We start from the raw sequence: 20,262 nt of genomic DNA, 5'->3' as shown, positions 1-20,262 counted from the left end.
GGGTTTAATGAGGATAAATGTTTGCTTGGGAGTAAACAAGTGGGCTATTTGAATATTTGTGAGGGTATAAAAGAATAAATGTTGAACATATAAGGAAAAGTTCCAATAAAAAAGCAACAACTCAATACGAAAAAGGACTAACATTATAGAACGGAGGGAGTAGTTGAAATAATAGTAAAAGAATTTTGCATCAACTGTGTGTTGCACGGGTGTTGAATTAAGTATTTATAAACGCAAAATCTAAGTTAGAATTGAAATTTTTTAGAACTTAGTTGACGAATTTTGGGCTATGATTTAAGGTTGTAGTATTATTAAAATTAAAAAAAAAAGAATTTAGTTGGCTAATTTTGATCAATTATATAAGGTTATAGTATTATTTAATAATAATTAATGTAAGTTATAAATAAATTTTTAGAAGTGAAATAATAAAATACAAAATACAATTAAATTTAAAGGAAATAGAGAAATAAAATTGTTAACTTGTTTGAGAAAACTGCGTGGCCAAATCAAGTGAGGTGACGGAAGATGGTCATACATCAATTTTGAAAATGAGGAACTTCAAAAAAGGTCATTAGCTTAACGAGCGTATTACAAGCTGATGTATACTAATTTACATAAATCCTAAAATAAAATTTCGTCATTAACAAACAATAACAACGAGTAGATAATGTAAAAAGCATCAGAACCTTATCTTCAATAGGATGAGGGTAGGCTACATGAACCAAAGATTATAATAATAAACTTAAATTAGGCCACTTTTGATGAGTAAAAAAATGAAATACTTTAATTTTTTTTCCACTTGTTCTCTTAAATTATCACAAAGTCGTCGAACTTAATTTTATCAAAATGAATTACATCGATTTGCAGTCAATACCCTCGTGTTTTCCACCGAACACCACTTTGGCATTCAAACAAGTAGCTGCCTGACCATTATTACCAGGGACAGGGTTTTTATGTAAGATCGCCTTCCCTTCATAAATAAGGTTAACATCAGCAACCTCAATGGCTTCACAAGGCAATGCTTTGCTACACGCAAATGTCAGCAACTCAGGCGTGGCTGAAGTTCCCCTTATGTTCTTGAAGTGTATATCAATAATCTTCACATGAGATGGCTGAAATGATACGTACATTCGTTAGAGTTGTCTTTTAGGTAGCAGTTAAAACGTAAAGAAAATGTTAACCTACATATATGTTATTAGTGATTATTGTGATCTACATATATATATATATTATTCTTGAATATAAATGAGGTCTTGGCCTAATATTTAAAGTGGATTTGAAGGGTCTAAAGAATAGTAAAGGATTTTGGGATTCATTCCTAATTTAATGCTAATATAGGAAATGTTTGAATGGTTATATGTATACAACTCTTTTCAATACCCTTTTTATTTTGTGCATATTTAAAATTTATATTATTAGTAAATAACTCTCAATATAATGGTGTGATATGAGATGAGGTGACCAGTTATGATAGGTGAAGCAAAATAATTTAGAATTATGATAGGTAACGCAAAAGAATTTAAGAATTATGATAAGTGACACAAGAGAAGTTAAGAAGCATAGTCCATATGATTTTATTACCTCAGCACTGTCTGGCTTGCCATATTGTTGATCAATAATAATAGGATTCTTGACATGATCCATGATTAAATCTAAATATCTGATGTTTGAAGCTTTATTTGGCTTATTTCCTGGCCATGACTTGATTCTTGCACCATTTGTGGTTCCACTGAGAGTGCAATTCTGAACTAATATGTCTTCTACTTCTAACTCATTAGGATACTTTCCAAGGCTCCCTACACTGTTATACCATACACATTTATTTTAGATTAATAGAAAAACATTAACCATGGTCAAACTTTTTTAACTATATATTCGATCTCATATGATCGAATTGAATACTTAATTACCTGATACCATGTCCGGGCCCACATGTGACACCTGTAATCTTGACTTGTTTAGATCCATGGCCCACAGAAATACAATCATCACCGGTACCAATTAAGGTATTAGTAATAGTAACAAGATCCGAGGCGCCGAGATGAATGCCATCAGTGTTAGGGCTGTTAAATGGAGCTGCTATCTTTAAGTTACGCATTGTTACATTGTGGGAGTTACTAACAAACATATGAAAAAACATGGGGTTTACGGATTGAATTCCTTCAACCACGGCATGATTCGCCCTATGAAATTTGAGGGTCTACAAAAACAAAATTTAAAAATAAATAAATTAATATGTTAGAGAAGATTAGAAATAACACAAAAATTCACCATGATACTTACAGTGGGCAGCGGAGAACAATTGGGGTTCTTAGCGCAATCACTACTTCCCCAGTGTTTAGCACCTTGTCCGTCGATGACGCCGGTACCAGTAATGACGAGACCATCGACATTTTGAAACAAGATGACTTGAGGTTCGTTATAGAGACTAATATCAGTGTTAGCCAACCAAGTACCTTGGATCTCTACTGTGACTTGCGCTTTGCATGGCCCTACAAATACAACTGGTCCTGTTACAAAACTCCCTTTTGGGACTAGTACTCTTGTTGCCCCAACACCGTTGCAAGCTGCCTTCCATGCTTGGATAAATGCCTACATGTTACCTTGTGTTATTATTATTCTTTAGTCTCAATGACCCAAAATTGCATTATAAGTTACAAATAGGGGATTGGGGATTCGAACCATGGATCTATCATACGCAGGCCCCAATGTTTGTCATTGGGACGAAGACAAATCATTGGTACCTTTATATTATTACTCCGTATTATTTTTAATAATTGTCAGACTTATTTATCTATGACTTTGGCTCATCTCATGCATGTGCTATAAACAAGATCAAATTTCTTTGGATGTTTGGCTTCAATTTTGTTTATATGATGTATGATAGATATTGCATAATAGTGTAGTATGTGGCAATCTATTGATGAAAATAACTAAATGGTATATGACATGCAATGAATAGATTTTTATATACGAGGTTAATACAAATTACAAATATGAGATCTATTGCACACATACACTCAATCTTAAACATTAAGCTAAGAACTCGTTCATTGCACTGTATAATTTATGGCTATTGTTCATAATAGTTTTCTTAATTTGATGGATTTTTTTTTGAAATCTGTAAGCAAAGTCATACGTCAATGTTGTTCATGCCCATGCAGTTTTACCTCCAACATACTTCTTATCGTTTTTTCTTCGTAATTAAATTTGCGTTACCACTTAGGGGTGAATTGGGTGGTAAAGAAAAATATAAGAACAACGCATAAATGCCGATGAATTGGATTAACATGAATGTTAACTAGCACTATACCTTCCTAGCAAATTTACATGTAAAATCATTCTCATTACCGTCATTTATTTCTAACCTGTTTGTTTGACAAATAATATTACGCAAAACCAAATTAAAAAACGGTAAAACTATACCAAAGCATTGGAGGATTCTCCTTCATCACCGGTATCATCAGCAGTTCCAGGCTTAGCACCATGTTTAGTGACATCAAAAACTGAACCAGATGGAGCAGCCGGACCAGTTCCCGGAACAGTCCCAGGACCAGTTCCCGGGACTTTTACGTCAAGTAGCGTGCCAACTTTAGGGACTTTTGGGGCTTTGGGGGCTTTTGGGACCTTTGGGCCTCTACCTTCAAGTTTTCCTTCAACTTCGTACACCGACGAAGTTGTTATTAAGCATAATAGAAGAAATACAATCGCCATTGTAACCTTGCAATGAAACAATTCTACCCAAGGTTTTGAAACGATAATGAAAGAACAAAAATTGAGTAGGATAATTTAGGAGGTTGCTAGATTTTGTTATAATAATCATCTTTTCAACTAAAATTAGCATAAATTATGTAATCTATAATTAGTTATATCTATTCCTGTATTTAATTAAAACCATCATTAATTTAGCATTATGGTATATTTTCATGGAGATGGAAAGGGGTAAATCATGTTGTGGTTAATATGCTTTTCTGTGAACGTAAGTTATTAACAACCTTGCAAGTTTTGTATTTTTTGTTTGGTAAAATTAGTTAATAATAAACTAGTTTTATGATCGGATGATGACTCATGTAACGAGTAACAATAATTATTCCTTATGCAATAAAAACATACTCTGAAAACTTATTCATAAATTCATAAATTTAAATACTTCTTGTTTATGTAATTATCTTTCGTTATATTTTGACCATAAAAGATAACATACAATATGAAATGACTTAATTGTTAAGTCTTTAATGTTCAAACTTCAGGTCACAAGTATAGTCTAACTTGTACCACCTTTGTTTTTATATGAATTTCACATTTGCTACTTGAATTTGCATAAATATTAAGATAAATTAAAGAGGAGAGAGTGAGTGTTGAGGAGGTGAGCAGGGGTGCGGAACACTTAGTTCTGTTAGTTCAATGTATATGAAATGGTTAATTATATTTTATTCAAAATGTACGAAATTGTTAATTATATTATGTTCAATTTGATCAAAATATAAGTATTTAGGGTTAGGCCGGGTTAGGGTTTTTTTAGAATGAAAAAAATGAAAGTAAAAAGGATTGAAGTAAAAAAAGATGATAGACCAATGCAAGTAATATAAATGTAAGTGTGCGAGTTTAGTAGAGACATGCCTTTTTTTTGTTTTGAAATAAAATAAAAACTACGATAGAAACTAACAAATAGAAATACGACATCTACAATAGAAATAAAAACTAACAAATACAAAACAATTTGGATTAAACGAAATTCTAATCCGGCAAAACCACGATCGTTGTAGATGAGATATGACAATGATGAATACCCTCTTTCACATTGTTGTTTGATACAACCTTCAACGCGGGGGTCTTTCGATCTGTTGTAGCTTTGGTATTGAATTAAATTCGATTCAATTGATTGTAGATGTAAGACTGACATCTGTTGTAACACCGCGCCAATCTCCATCAATAAATCAACTTTTCTTGCGAAATTAAAAACATGACCTCAAACTCTCACAAGGAGAGAGATAAAACTCAATAAATGGGTACAGATAACCCAATAAATTGATAAAAAAAACTCTCCATAGGGAGAGAATGGAGTTATTATTCCGAACATGAAATCAAAAGCTAGAAAAAGCAAGAAAAAAGTGGCTTACCATCAACCTAATGGTTGGTGGTAGCCCTAAGAAAATTAGAGACATGCCTGAATTAGTTTCAATTAAGTTATAGTTCGATCTTATTACTTATTAATTCAAATCATAAATTTATTATTACAAGCAGAGTCACATATATATCAGAAATTGATACTCCATGTAAGAGTAGTTGGACCAACATTTGCATCTACCCCAACACCATCCCATCCCTTGCCCTACCCAACCGACAAGTGTCGGGGTTTGATGTGTGTGGAGATGGGTTCAAGGTAAACCATCAAAGAGGCATAAGCGTGAATTTGTGCTTAGACTAGGAAAGCACTTATAGAAGCTGAACCAAAACCCGCGGGTGCGGGGACCTTGTCCGCAAGCGACCCTTTGCCCGCTGCGCAGCTGAATCTCTGTTTTGTTCCTAGCTTATTTTCGAGCGACGTGACTTGTTTATGACTTTAAGATTGTACATAATGTTTACCCTAACACTATATATACTCATTGTATGTCATCTTACTAGAAAAAGTTATTGATTTAAGAGATAGAAAATCCTCATTAAAAGCTCATACACTTAAAGTTTAAACTTTCTTATCATTTGTTTATATTTGATTTTCTTACTTAGATTTTCAATATAATATCGTTATTGTCAAAAATATTTTGCACATCTTTAAATCACAACGGTGAGTAAAAGAATATTAAATTTTGAGTGTGCCTCAGTTAGTGAGGTTGTCGAGGCGGCTAACTGTGATGTAAAACAATTTACATCACAGTAGCTAGAAGACAAAAGAGGAAAATGGTAGGAGGAAAAAGACAAAAAATATATAAGTACCATTAAAAAAAGCAAAGTATCATTTCATTATTTCATTAAAAAGAGTGTTATTTCGTTAAAAAAAGTATCATTTCTTAAAAAAAAAAAAGTACAGTTTCATTAAAAAAAGGCAAATTTGCCAAAAAGGACCTTTTATAACTCAAATTTTGCAAGAAAGGACCTTATATAATTTTTTTTGTGAAAACACACCTTAAAGTAATTTTTTTTGCGAGAAAGGACCTAAGGAAAGTTTCTAGCATTGACTGAGCTTTTCCGGCCATTAACTTGCACGTGAGCAGCACGTGTGGCTTACGTTAGCTAAAGACAATGATTTTCCCGACTCTTGAATTTTCAAACTTGATTTTATTTCGGTTTTTTTTTCAACTTTAGGTTTTAAAGCTTAGAATTTTGGAGGAAAATTGGGTGTGATAAGCAAAATAATGCCACACGTGCTTCTCACGTGCAAGTCAATGGCCGGAAAAGCTCAGTCAATGCCGGAAATTTACTTTTGGTTGTCTTTCGCAAAAAAAAATTACATTAACGTGTGATTTCACAAAAAATAAATTATATAAGGTCCTTTCTCGCAAAAATATTTACATTAAGGTGTTATTTCACAAAAAAAATTATATAAGGTCCTTTCTCGCAAAATTTGGGTTATAAAAGGTCCTTTTTAACAAATTTGCCTTAAAAAAAAAATTATTTCTTTAAGCCATTTCTCTATTATTTGTCATTTTGTGGTGTTATGCATTTGCTAACAAATAATGGTTAGCCGCACGGACTTACTCCTCAGTTTGTGGATCAATTCACCTCACGGCTCACGCTCACGCTCACGCTCACGCTTACGACAGTCACGACTCATGACTCGTGACTCATGAGTGACTCACGCAAATCACAATCGCACCCGAAAACTTCACAGGCACACGACAGTTAGCAAGCAAAGAGGTAACTAGCACATTCCCAAAGTTTTTCTTCCTTGTGCCACTTGTGCCTCTCTTATCCCGCCATCTCTCACCTTTACAAATTTTCTCTCTCCTCTTTACGTTTTATTGTCTCCTTCCCCTCCTCTGATCATTGTACCACGACTACACTGTTCTTCCCCACTCTCCCCCAAAAATCAGTTTTTTTCTGCAAAATTCAATTCCAATCAAAATGGCTACCAAGCTCACAAAGATTCCAAGCATGCGTGAGAGAGTTGAAGATACTCTATCTGTTCATCGTAACGAGCTTGTTTCGCTTCTCTCCAAGTTCGATTCCATCCCCTTTTCTGTTTTGATTTATACAGTCCGAATTCCTAAAGGCTAACTACAAGCAGTATATACATATATTTTTAATATACTTTAGTAACTTCACATATTTCATCGATCGGTGTTATTAATGTTTATTCCTTAGTCAATATAATTAAGTTTTCTATTTTTGCACATGTTATTTTTCCATTTTTCTTGCTTAATTTTTGGATTTTTATGATGGAAATTGCGAAGGTTACTGATTTTTTTTTGGTGGTTGATTGTAAATGATTGAATATAGGTATGTGGCACAAGGAAAATGTTTGTTACAACCTCATCATCTGATTGATGCATTGGAGAACGTAATCGGCGAAGATAAAGGGAAGCAAGTTCTTAGTGATGGCCCTTTTAGCGAAGTTCTTAGGTCTGCCCAGGTGATTTTTCCTTTTTTTTGTGTACTCTGTTGTTTTGATGGTTAATGTAAATAAGCTCCCCATTCTTAAATAATTGCATCATTTTGGTATTGTACTAAGTTTTAAGACAATCTATTTTGTGTAGTATAAGTATTTATTGTGCAAGTTGGAACCAATGAGGTTTTGGTTCAGTAGCAAAGACTAGGGCCTGTGTATGATGACAAGTGATAACATGTTCAAATCTCTTAAGGGACCATGGAAAGAGACCATGTGAGAGAGGGTAACTTAAACCAACAGAAAGGGAAGAAATGATAAATGTGGTAGAAACTAGATAGTTACCAAGAGTGATGCATTTATTTTGGAATAGCCGAATTTGTTTGGTGATGTATCTTTTATAATGTTTGTTTCGCGCCTATCCTTTTCCATGACACTAATTAGGTGACGATATGTACATACATATTCATGAATTGAAGTCTTTCCGCTTGTCTATAATGTTATGGAATAACGGGGAACAATACACAAAAGCAGTAGCCAGCATTACCTAATATGGTATGATCAATCTAGCCCCTTTATCATACTACTTATTCACTTGAAAAGAAGGGCGAGGAGTGAAATTATTTGACTTAAAGTGATATAGATATTCAGTTTTGATTTAGCGTCATGGTCGAATCTCGAAAGTAATTGGCAAATTATGAGTAATGTTGGTTTTTCATGGATCATATCACTACAAGTATCACTTCTTTTGGCTATTTGAAATCTGTGTTTTAAAAACGTCTGCATAGGTGTTGATCGTGATATGGGTCAAACACTTCATCTGGAGGCGAAGCGATTTTGATGAGGCCCAATGAACACCTTAGAGGTGCAAAAACCTAATTTTCTCAACAAAAAAATAAAAACAAATTATTGAGTGTGGCTCACATCAATGAGTTTGTGGAGCGCCTAAGGCCAAATCGCATTGATGTGCCTTCTCGAATAGCTTGCTAGTACGGAGTGTGCGTAGAACTCTTTTAACATAAACTTTTGGTTGACTTTTGATGTTTTTCCAGGTTGAACTTTGACCATTGATTTTTCTGATGATACAGAAAGTAATTTATGAAAAGAGAGTAAGAGACTTAAAAAGTAAATTGCAAAGTAAATTTTGAAACTAATTTCAACAATTGTATTGTTACTAAACTATTGTAATACACTGCACTAACATTTTAATGTATTTTTTTAAATCGGTTTGCCTATGTTAGAGGAAGCATTAACTAGACAATTAAATTTGCAAATTGTTTTCTAGAAAATGTTATTCACTTCATGTATTCGATATGCATATATGGTATCCAAAATGCTATTTACCAAACATGTTGTCAACAACAATACAGATTGCAAACATGGACGTCGTCCTCTAGTATGGTTTAAGGTTAGGGTCGTGCTAGAGTAATGTTTGAGAACACATCTGACTTAAGGTGTGTTCTCTTCACCGGATGAGACCTGGACTTATCGAATGATATTTGAACTTATCTATACTACTATTTTATAACAGTAAGTTCTCCAAGAAATCTAGCCTGCCACGGGTCAAACCTTCATTTTCAATTTTTTAAATTTATTTATAGAAAACCATCCTTAAACATTGTGGAATTTCATTCAATCGCCCTTTATTGCAGTTCTCTTCAATCATAAACTCTCAGTTGTTTTTTTCATTCCGTTTCCTATTCCTTTCGGTTCCAATTCTTAATTCTCTACCCTTCCTTTTTTTTTTCTTTCTCTACTCCCTTTCCCCAAATGTGAAAGTTCGAACCAAGCAACTTACTATTTTGAATTTACTTCCTTTGCAAGACATTTGAGTCAAAATTACATTTCTTTTTCAAATTAGTATAAAAAAGTCAGCAAATTTTGTATTGCAGGAAATTGGTCTATCTTCGTAAACCTTCCAACTCATTATCTTTATTTGTTTTTGCACAAAAAATTTCTCCCTACTCAAAGTTTGAATTATGATATTTACAATTTGAGTAAGAATGTCTTGGTGTTAATACTTAATAGTATACTCGTATAATTAATAATTGCCCTTTTGACTCATACGCAACAAAAGAAATACACAATTTATTTAACAAATTAACACGTGTGTTGCATGGGCCAAAAACTAGTTACAATTCATTAAACCTGAAACTTATTAGAGTTGACCTGATTGGAACTGTGATTCATTAGGCTTGATATTAAGAGAGAAAACTTATTGTGCCTGTTTTGGAACTTGTTGGACCTTATCGACTTGATTGTAATTTATTTGAACTTATATGAATTTTCTTAATTATCTTTTCAGGATATTCATTTTCATTTTATATAGCCCAGTTTAGCAGTAGCAGTAGTAGGAAGAAGTGTTCAAATACGAAAGTGTGAGTCGTAGATGTTTACAACTGTGTCATTAAGATGTTTATCAGTGGCGCAAAGAAGTGTTCCAATAAGAAATTTGGATTCTTAGATGTTTAGCAGCGGAATAAAGAAATTCTCAGATAAGAAAATCTGAATCTTAGATTGACCTCTCGCTCCAAAAGTGAGATATCGGAGCTATTGGTGTTTTCTGGATGTCACAGGCAAGGGACTTCTTTTTCTGACCCTTAGATAATGTGAGAGAAGATGCACATTTCTCTGTGACCAACCAAGAAGGTAGGTTTTCTACTTTACTGGTTAGATTTTACCAAACAAATACTCCCTCCGTTTATGATTCACTTTTGACTTTTACACTATCCTCCATTATCATGGATTCATGGACCACATTTTCTTATTAATACATAAAAAAATGTTGTTGTGAAACTTTTTGTTGGATTTTTCTATTTTTCTATCCTCCATTATCATGGATTAATAGACCACATTTTCTTATTAATACACAATTATTTTATCATGTTTGCTAATGCAATGTTTCAAGATGTTTAATTATCAATGGGTAGACATCGTAAAAAACTTATATTATAAAGTTATACAATTAGACGATTAAAACAACATTTTAAAGCTATAGAATTAGACGATTATAAAGCTATATGACTATAATTTTTCTTAAGTAATCACAATTGATAGTCAAAGTAAATTATATGAATAGTGTCAAAAGTCAAATTGTGTCATCTAAAAAGGAATGGAGAAAGTGTTTTTATTAAGTAAATCAAGTGATTACCTCTTTCTTTTAAAATTTTATTATATATTTTTTAGCAAAAGATAATTTAAGTTACCGATGGTTAAAGTTGCTTGATGGAAAACGTGAAAGTCAAATTGTTATGATCAATAGAGGGAGTATCCTTCTTTCCTTCTACCCATGTTATGATGGTTCACGGCTTCATGCTTGCTTGTATATTAGTTTTGTGGTTGAATTATCAGTACCCTTTCTCCCTTGTACAGCTAATAGAAGTTTATTTTTTGATCTCGCTGTGCATTGAGCTTTGGGTTGATGGAACTGTGAGAGTGCAAGAATTAAACGAGGGTATAATATAGACATGATTTATGAAAAAAGGGTTCCATTTAAGGTAGGTATTGGGTAAGATTACTGATTAGTTCAATGGACTTCATTTATGTTCTCACTAAGTGTTTATCTAAAGTATGGAAACCAGCTAGAAATTTCCTTTTGGCTAAAGCTTTTGTCTTAACTTTTCAGGGAGATTTTGTCGTATTTCATTTAGTATACGAGTACACTAAATTATGATTTTTTACCATTTTTTCCAAAATACGGAGGTTAATCGTTTTGTGGGGGTGATTTGGGGGTCGAAGAGAGGTCCATTTGACTAACAAATATTCATGTGAAATCTATGAGAATAACTTTTCAACCACAAACAAGGGAAGAGGTTTTTTTATAGGTTGACATGCAATATAATGAAGGCTTACTTTAAAAAAGCGGTCTTTGATGATTTAGGCATTTAGCCATATATTTGTCAGTCTTTGATGTGTTCGGCTTTGTTTTATGATAGGAAGCAATAGTTATTCCTCCATTTGTTGCTATAGCACTCCGTCCAAGACCTGGAGTTTGGGAATATGTCCGTGTTAATGTCCACGAACTTAATGTGGAGCAGTTAACTGTATCTGAGTATCTCCGTTTCAAGGAAGAACTTGAGGATGGAAAGTACGTATTACATCTTAAAATTTGTTGAATCTGATGAATTCAAGACCTCAATTAGTGTTATTCATGTTTTTGTTTTATGATAGGGCTGATGACCACTATGTGCTTGAGCTTGATTTTGAGCCTTTCAATGAATCACTTCCTCGTCCAACAAGGTCTTCATCAATTGGTAATGGTGTTCAGTTCCTCAACCGGCACCTGTCATCCATCATGTTTCGTAACAAAGACTGCTTGGAACCGTTACTTAATTTCCTTCGTGTGCACAAACATAAAGGAGTTGTAAGTTATATTGTTACAAACTTACTGTCCAGATGTCCACTGCTTCAGGAATGTGAATGATTGAAACATATGTTACTTCTGGAGATACTAGTTACTGATGCTGATACTGATACTGTTACAGGATATCCAGAAAAACTGCAAATATTCTAAAAAAATATTGGTTTGTTATAGGTTTCCAAAATACTTATGCTAGCGGAGAGAGTGTGAGGATAATTAAAAATTAGAAAGGGTCTTTTAGTATAATTATGTTGTGTCGTCCTTAAATTCTTACTGTGAGGGGTTAGAGAAATATGACCTTTTATTCCAGACGAAGGAAACAATAAACACCAGCCTCTGCCTGTATACTTGGCTTGGTGTAAAGAATGCCATAGGTAACTTGCAAGTGATTGTGGAATTGTGCAGGTCATGATGTTGAATGATCGGATACAAACTATATCTCGTCTTCAGTCTGCATTATCTAAAGCCGAGGATCACCTATCCAAGCTTCCACCAGATGCACCTTACTCTGAGTTTGAATTTGCGTATGCTTCCACTTTGATACTTGCATATGCCTTCCAATTAGCTTGTGTTCTTTTAGACTTTTGTCAAAGTGGTGACTTCACTTGATAGACAAGAAGATTTTCACTATTTTCCGTGTTTGCAGACTCCAAGGTCTAGGTTTTGAGAGAGGTTGGGGTGACACTGCAGAAAGAGTTTTAGAGATGATGCATCTACTACTAGACATCCTCCAGGCCCCTGATCCCTCTACATTAGAGACATTTCTTGGAAGAGTTCCAATGGTTTTTAATGTGGTAATTTTGTCTATACATGGATTCTTTGGCCAGGCACATGTGTTGGGTTTGCCTGATACCGGTGGGCAGGTATAAGGCTTATTTCTACTTTCATTAGTTCATGTATTTTTATGCATTTTTTTTCGCAGTCTACACTGCCCGTTAAGTCTGAACTGATTGTGGTATTGCTCAAATGAGATGGAAGTTGCTGCAATATGTGTCTTTGGGATTAGTTAGGTAGACCTCTGTTATATATGCAAATGATCCTGACCTTTCTGATCTTTTTTCCTTATAGATTGTTTATATCCTTGATCAAGTGCGAGCTCTGGAACATGAAATGCTCCAACGAATAAAGAAGCAGGGATTGGATGTGACTCCAAGAATTCTTATCGTAAGATTCTCCTTAGCTCTGTAATTTAGTGCAGGAATGATACTTTCTAGGATGACTTAATGGTCTATGTTTTTCCCATGGTGGAGGGACAACCAAGTGGTGGTTGTATTGTTAACTTCAATTTTCTTATGTCTATGTTTTTCCCATGGTGGAGGGACAACCAAGTGGTGGTTATGTTGTTAACTCTGATGTTCTTATGTCTATGTTTTTCCCATGGTGGAGGGACAACCAAGTGGTGGTTGTGTTGTTAACTTTTTATGTTCTTTTATTTGTAGGTGAGTCGGTTGATTCCTGATGCTAAAGGGACCACATGCAACCAGCGTTTGGAAAAAGTGAGTGGAACGGAGTATGCTAGTATCCTAAGAGTCCCTTTCCGATCAGATAAAGGAATCCTTCGTAAATGGATATCTAGATTTGATGTCTGGCCTTATCTAGAAACTTTTACTGAGGTAATTGATTTCTGTCAATAGACCTTTTTTCGTTAAATCTACATATGACTCAATCTATTGTTACTTTGAGATATCTGTATCTTAAAAAAGTTATGCTTTAATTCAAGCCTGTAAGTCCGACATTTCATGTTGATGACATGAAAATTTCTTTCCCATCTCAGCATACCGAAGAGTGTAATTTTATAGATACATCATTCATGTTGGATGGATAAAAATTTCTCATTGGAAACCTGGCATAAATGTTCATTTCTTGGATGGTTCCTAGCATGAATACTGCTAACTTCATATTTCTGGTCTTTTAACCTTTTAGACATTCTCTTTGGTGTACATTTCACAGCTTCTGTTGATCTCTGAAGACAACCGTAACAGACATTGAACTTATGTAGATGATATTTATAGACATGATGTTAGGTTGCATATAATTCTCATTCCCATAAATTTTATTCTAGCAGATAGTAAACAACTCGCTTTTAACTAAAGTATCATAAAAGATACAAAACAGTATGTTTAGTGGATCAGATATCTACATGAAGTTTTATGCTTCTATATGATAGCGTTTCATTGGCCTATATTGATATGTGGTTCCGCCTGATCGATCTGTGATCATCATGCAGCTATGTTGTGTTTTGACAAAATACCGTTTCAATACAATAGAAATTCGGACAGTTTGGCTCCTTTCTTGTACAACATAAACCGGCCTATAATATAATTTCTCTTCAACAATTATTTACCTTTATCTTTGCTTATTGCTGATATAAGTTCTTATGTTTTATGTTACCATATCTAAGTTGTGTGGTATGCTTTTGTCAGGATGCAGCTAGTGAAATAACTGGAGAGTTGCAGGGTCGTCCAGATTTGATAATTGGAAACTACAGTGATGGAAATATCGTTGCTTCTTTACTGTCCTACAAAATGGGTGTCACCCAGGTGAACTCTTATATTTGACTATGTACTGTTTTTTTTTCAAAAAGAGGAGTTTTGTGAATTTTTCGCCATGGTATTATCGTATCCATAGTTTAAGTGAACCTTTATCTATATTTCCTCTTTATATTTATTGCTATATCAATGTATTTTCAGTGCAATATAGCCCATGCACTGGAGAAGACCAAGTACCCAGATTCTGATATTTATTGGAAAAGATTTGAGGAGAAATACCACTTCTCGTGTCAGTTTACAGCTGACTTGATGGCAATGAATCATGCTGATTTCATCATTACGAGCACATACCAAGAGATAGTTGGATCGTAAGTATTGATTTCTTACCGTTCCCATGCAATCACATTGGACCTTGTGTCATCTACTTGTTTTAATTTTACGAAAAATGAACTAAAATCATTTATTTCTTGAGCCTGAACGCATGGTCGTGTGCAATTCAGTGTAATTGCGGCTAAACTATGGATATTGGAAATTCAGATTAAGCCTAATCAATAATTGTCTGTTGATTCAAATTGGGTTCAGGAGGCTAGTCTTACTTTTGTTCGACTTCCTTGCACGGCTGTTATGGCCTGCTCACTTTTCTGGGTCTTCAGTAGAATGGTGTAAAAAAGGATGTTGTGTTTGTATACTTATTGAGTTCTGGAGTATATTGAATGAACCAGTAGTTCACTGACTTTATTCTGTCTGAAATTAGATACATCGACGTCTGAGTGGCTCCAAATTCCTGATCAAATTAATTTCTGACTTAGCTACCTACTACACTTTCCTTTCCTTCTGTAGAGATGAATCAATAAAGCTGTATTGTGTTTAAATTATTATGAGCTGTTTGGTGTTTGAAATATAGAGTTCTGGGATGTCTGATATTTCAATCCCTGAGTGGCTCCAAATTCCTGGTTAAATGAACCATATTCATTTTAACTTTTAAGGCTGCGCCAGAGCAACTTTTAGCCTTTTTTTTATCACAACGTCTACTTAACTCTACCAAAAAGGCGTTTTCTCAGCAATTATGCTACTATACTTTTTAAATCACCTGGATAACAATAATGTTTCTTTCAGGAAAAATACTGTTGGTCAATATGAAAGTCATACGGCTTTCACTTTGCCAGGGCTGTATCGGGTGGTTCATGGGATTGATGTCTTTGACCCCAAGTTTAATATTGTCTCACCCGGGGCTGATTTGTCCATCTATTTCCCATTTTCGGAGAAGGGGAAGCGGCTCACTGCACTTCATAGCTTCATAGAGGAGCTCTTATTCAATCCAGAACAGAACGAAGAACACATGTAACCTCTTGCTCGTTATTGATCTTGCACCAATCGCATAGAACTATCATTTATATGACTGGGACATAAATCTCCATTTTTCTTGTTCATCTCTTAGCATACAGTATCATACAAAATAACTGCTTTCTCTCTTTGAACAAAAACACTTGTGTCATGTTGAAAAGTAGAAAATTATATGGACCTGTGAGGCTGTGATCATATTCAACTACAAAGACAATCTCAAAAATAAAATAAAAAATATTACTCTGTACATTATGATACTTAGCATGTCTTTCTGCATGGTATGCAATTTTTATTAACTAGAATTTTCATCGATACAGTGGTATACTAGATGATCCCGCAAAGCCTATAATATTTTCCATGGCAAGGCTAGACCATGTGAAGAACATAACAGGACTGGTTGAGTGCTATGCAAAGAATGCTAAACTCAGGGAACTGTCAAATCTGGTTGTGGTTGCTGGGTACAATGATGCAAAAAAGTCAAATGACAGGGAAGAGATTGCTGAAATTGAAAAGATGCACAACCTTATCAAGCAGTACAATTTGAAAGGACAGTTTAGGTGGATAGCTTCTCAAACGAACAGAGTGAGAAATGGTGAACTTTACCGGTACATCTGTGACAAAGGAGGTATTTTTGTGCAGGTATGCTCTAATTTTATCTATGTTTTCATCCTTCCTAAATCCAGAGTCTAATGTTTAGCTAAACCTGAAATTATCTTGTCTATCCAGAATAATAAGTAGAGGAAAAACATTGAGTGAAAAAGAAATTCTGAACACTTTTTTTCCACATTTCTCAAATGAAGGAGAATAAGTATTTAAAATGACAGGCGCACAGAATTGTATGAAAAACGGGGTTATAAGTTGCAATATGAACTTTTAAATTTAATTTCCCAAAAGAGTTGCTCAGACAGCTCAAGAGCCCTTTCACTAATCAAAGTCATAACATAAGTCCTTGTTAACAAATCTCATAGGATGCTATATTTATGACTTGCAGCCTGCATTTTATGAAGCATTTGGGCTAACAGTTGTTGAAGCAATGACTTGTGGCCTACCCACATTTGCTACATGCCATGGTGGTCCGGCTGAGATTATAGAAGATGGAATATCAGGATTTCATATTGATCCATATCATGCTGATCAGGCTGCAGAAAAGATGGCTGATTTTTTTACCAAGTCCAAAGAGGATCCGAGCTACTGGAGTAAAATCTCTGACGGGGGGTTGCAAAGGATCAAAGAAAGGTTAGTATCAGTGCAGAAAGATTTGGAATGCACGCGTAGCACTTAGAGGCAGGTTATGCTTAAGGATTTTTTGCCAAAAAGGACCTTTTATAAGCATTTTTTTGCGAGAAAGGACCTTTTATGTCAAAATTGGTGAAATGGGACCTAAAATACAATATTTTTTGTTAAGTGGGACCTTTGCCCGGATTCTTGGAGTCAACCCAAGTTTCTGGCGTTGACTTCGACACGTGGCAGCCGGAAACTGCCACGTGTCAATATCCTTATTTAAAAAATAAAAATAAAAAAAAATAAAAATAAAAATTTTCCCAAAAATTCCCTCCAAAACCAACATCATTTACTGAAACATTTTTACCCACAAAAAAAAAAAATCAAAGTAAGATTTCATCATCATCATAATATATGTATGAATTGTTGGCTCAATTCCACTCTGAATCATCTTCTTGTAAACACGAACTGCATCATCCGGCATTCTTCTATTCGTCATCAACTTAATCAAAGCATTATACAGTTGCCCATCAGGTGGGTAACCCTTTTCCTTCAGCTCTTTTAACAAACCAAACACCATATCCATCTTTTTAAGGTTCCCAAATCTAGTAATCAAACAAGTATATACAGCAGCATCTGGGTTACAACCTGAAGAAGTCATCCCATCAAAGTAAGCAACAGCTTCATTCAACTTTGAATGCTTGCACAAATCCCTAATCAATATAGTATAGGTCCGAACATTTGGGGGTGGACCCTTAACTTTCATCACCTCGAAAAGCTTGATTGCATCAGATTTCTTATTAACCTTCAACAACCCATCTAACATTATGTTATGAGTAACAACATCTGGGTTCAAACCTTGATCAATCATCTCGTTCCAGATTTCACCAGCTTCCATTAGATTCTTCATTCTACACCAACCACTAAGTAAAACTGAATTAGTCCCCAAATTTTCGCTTTTTGATGGGACATTGTCAATCTAAAACACAAATACACAACGAATTACAAAATCCCCAAATTTGGGAAGAACCCTAATTTTTTCGACCCAAAATTACAACAATTGAAGAGGATTTTGAGGGGGGAAATAGCATACCTGATTCGTGGAGGCCTGAGTAACAATTCGTGGCAAGCAATTTGAGTGAAGAAGCACTTTCCTTCAACCTTGAATCTTCAACAATGGCGTCGAGTTGAAGGAGCAGAGGAGAGAGAAGAGAATCGAGAATCGATTTTTTTTTTGGGTAAAACTGTTTCAGTAAAACGATGATTTTTGGGAAAAAAAATAATTTTTTTTTTTTTAAAATAAGGATATTGACACGTGGCAGTTTCCGGCTGCCACGTGTCGAAGTCAACGCCAGAAACTTGGGTTGGCTCCAAGAATCCGGGCAAAGGTCCCACTTAACAAAAAATATTGTATTTTAGGTCCCATTTCACCAATTTTGACATAAAAGGTCCTTTCTCGCAAAAAAATGCTTATAAAAGGTCCTTTTTGGCAAAAAATCCTATGCTTAACTTGCTTACTTAGTTTATGTTTTAAAATTGCAGGTACACCTGGTTAAAGTATTCTGAGAGGTTGATGACATTAGCGGGAGTTTACGGTTTTTGGAAATATGTCTCTAAACTAGAGAGAAGGGAGACTCGTCGATATCTTGAGATGTTCTACATTCTGAAGTTCCGTGATCTGGTTAGTTGATTTCTTCTGCGTCCACTTGTCTTTGAAGCTTATCTGTCCTTTTTTTTTCTCTGCTTTCTGTGCATAGTTCGTATGTGCGTTTTTGCATGCATGTATATGTACTTAAGAGAGTATATTTTGTTTTTCAAATCATCAGGTCACTCTTTTTCCAGTCATAAGTCATAACTAATAGCCTAATATGTGGTAATCAGTCTAAAACATTTGGAACACCTCAGTTTATATCATGGTCAAACATGGCAAACCAATCTGCCACTTTGTCTTCTCCTTAAAGCATGGCCATTTCAAAGTCTCAGTACCATACGTACAGAGAAGCTGGTATTTCTAGATACGAAGCTGAAAACCGCTATATCTGCTATGCCGCTTTCTTCCAACAGTAGCTTGCATGGCATTATAGTGTCGCTTCTAATCAAGTAATCAGGATAGTTGATATGGCACGATTTTTATGAGTATCCTTTATAATAATTGGGTCATTTTTGTTCTCTCATTTGACTTGATATAAGTTAGCGGCTTCTTGGAAACCTATCATCATTAGTATTTCATTTAAAGTAACAAAACAAATCCGGAGATCCTACCCTAAGTAATTATCTGGCTAATTAGATTTACCATCAATATAAAACCAAAACTCCATACTTGTAATTCTTGTCGGAGGGAGTATTTCCTCTTGGTTCACCTAACACCGTACATTTGGATTTATTCTATCATCTATAGAGTTCTTTTGAAATAGTTAACTATCAAGAACAGAAATGAACTATCATAAGCCAAAAAATATTTGTCTACTCCATGAAAATAGTCACCTTAACTGCTAATGCTGGAGACGACTAGGAAAATCTTATGCTTGTTGATTGTTATTCCAGGCAAAATCTGTTCCGCTGGCAACAGATGACGAGGCTTCTATCACAGATGCAGTTGCAAATTTCCGTGGACCATGAAAAGCGTTGCTTGTTCAGGTGTTAAGTTGTGTGTACTGTCTTAGAGTAGGAATAAGTGTGCCTACACAAGGTTTCGCCTTTTAGTATTTTCATTATGTAAAATAAGGAGTGAAAGAATGTATGCTGCTGGTGGCTCATGGAAACCGTGTTCACTTTGTCCACCGTGAGAGTGTAATGAACATGTTTAAATGCATTATGAAGCATTGGATTGTCAATAGAAGGGAAATGTTTAGGTGAATGAGATTATCCAGCCCGTCTTTACACGGAGTTGGAGAAGAGGTCGTTGTAAATATTCTAGTAAGCAGAATTGTTGTACATATGTTAAAGAGATTAATATGCCAGTGAGCAGAGTTTAATTTTACGTGTCGGTGTTTTTGTGTTGCTTAATACTCAGCTGAACAATTACTAATTATGCCAACGATTATTAAGTATGCCAGTGAGCAGATAACCAATGTGGTTGCAAATTAATAGTACAAGTTGCGATTTTCCTGTTCTATAATAGCTTTACCGATAGCTTTGGAAAGTAAAATGGATTTATGAAGCGTTAGAGCTCGCATTACAAACAAACCTTTTATAAAGTATATTGCACTAATTAAATATTTTTTTATTTTATTTTTTGGTGAGAAAGAGGGAAATTAAACCCCAAGCAAATAACAAAGTAACAAACAATAAATAACACAAACATA

At 34.6% G+C, this 20,262-nt stretch overlaps 2 protein-coding genes across 2 annotated transcripts; one reads left to right on the top strand and one right to left on the bottom strand.

The window, feature by feature from the left end:
- Nucleotides 1-588: 588 nt before the first annotated feature.
- LOC110801578 (exopolygalacturonase-like) lies at nucleotides 589-3,782 on the bottom strand. Its single transcript, XM_022006935.2, has 5 exons — nucleotides 3,427-3,782; nucleotides 2,284-2,592; nucleotides 1,911-2,200; nucleotides 1,582-1,801; nucleotides 589-1,112 (listed from the first exon to the last, which is right to left on the bottom strand). Exons 1-5 carry the CDS (start codon nucleotides 3,712-3,714, stop codon nucleotides 852-854), a joined length of 1,368 nt encoding a protein of 455 aa, XP_021862627.2. The 5' UTR covers nucleotides 3,715-3,782; the 3' UTR covers nucleotides 589-851.
- Nucleotides 3,783-6,894: 3,112 nt separating this feature from the next.
- On the top strand, nucleotides 6,895-19,937 carry LOC110801596 (sucrose synthase). The gene is made up of 15 exons (XM_022006950.2): nucleotides 6,895-7,157; nucleotides 7,438-7,570; nucleotides 11,479-11,630; nucleotides 11,714-11,906; nucleotides 12,309-12,427; nucleotides 12,550-12,766; nucleotides 12,972-13,067; nucleotides 13,343-13,516; nucleotides 14,327-14,443; nucleotides 14,594-14,760; nucleotides 15,509-15,733; nucleotides 16,054-16,375; nucleotides 16,728-16,972; nucleotides 18,500-18,638; nucleotides 19,502-19,937. The coding sequence occupies exons 1-15, from the start codon at nucleotides 7,063-7,065 to the stop codon at nucleotides 19,574-19,576; spliced, it is 2,469 nt and encodes an 822-aa protein (XP_021862642.1). The 5' UTR covers nucleotides 6,895-7,062; the 3' UTR covers nucleotides 19,577-19,937.
- Nucleotides 19,938-20,262: the final 325 nt, after the last annotated feature.

This window comes from Spinacia oleracea, chromosome 6 (assembly GCF_020520425.1).
Source record: "Spinacia oleracea cultivar Varoflay chromosome 6, BTI_SOV_V1, whole genome shotgun sequence".
NCBI classification, from domain to species: Eukaryota; Viridiplantae; Streptophyta; class Magnoliopsida; order Caryophyllales; family Amaranthaceae; genus Spinacia; species Spinacia oleracea.
The sequence above is the reverse complement of the archived record's forward strand: the minus strand, read 5'-3'. Positions and strand labels throughout refer to the sequence as shown.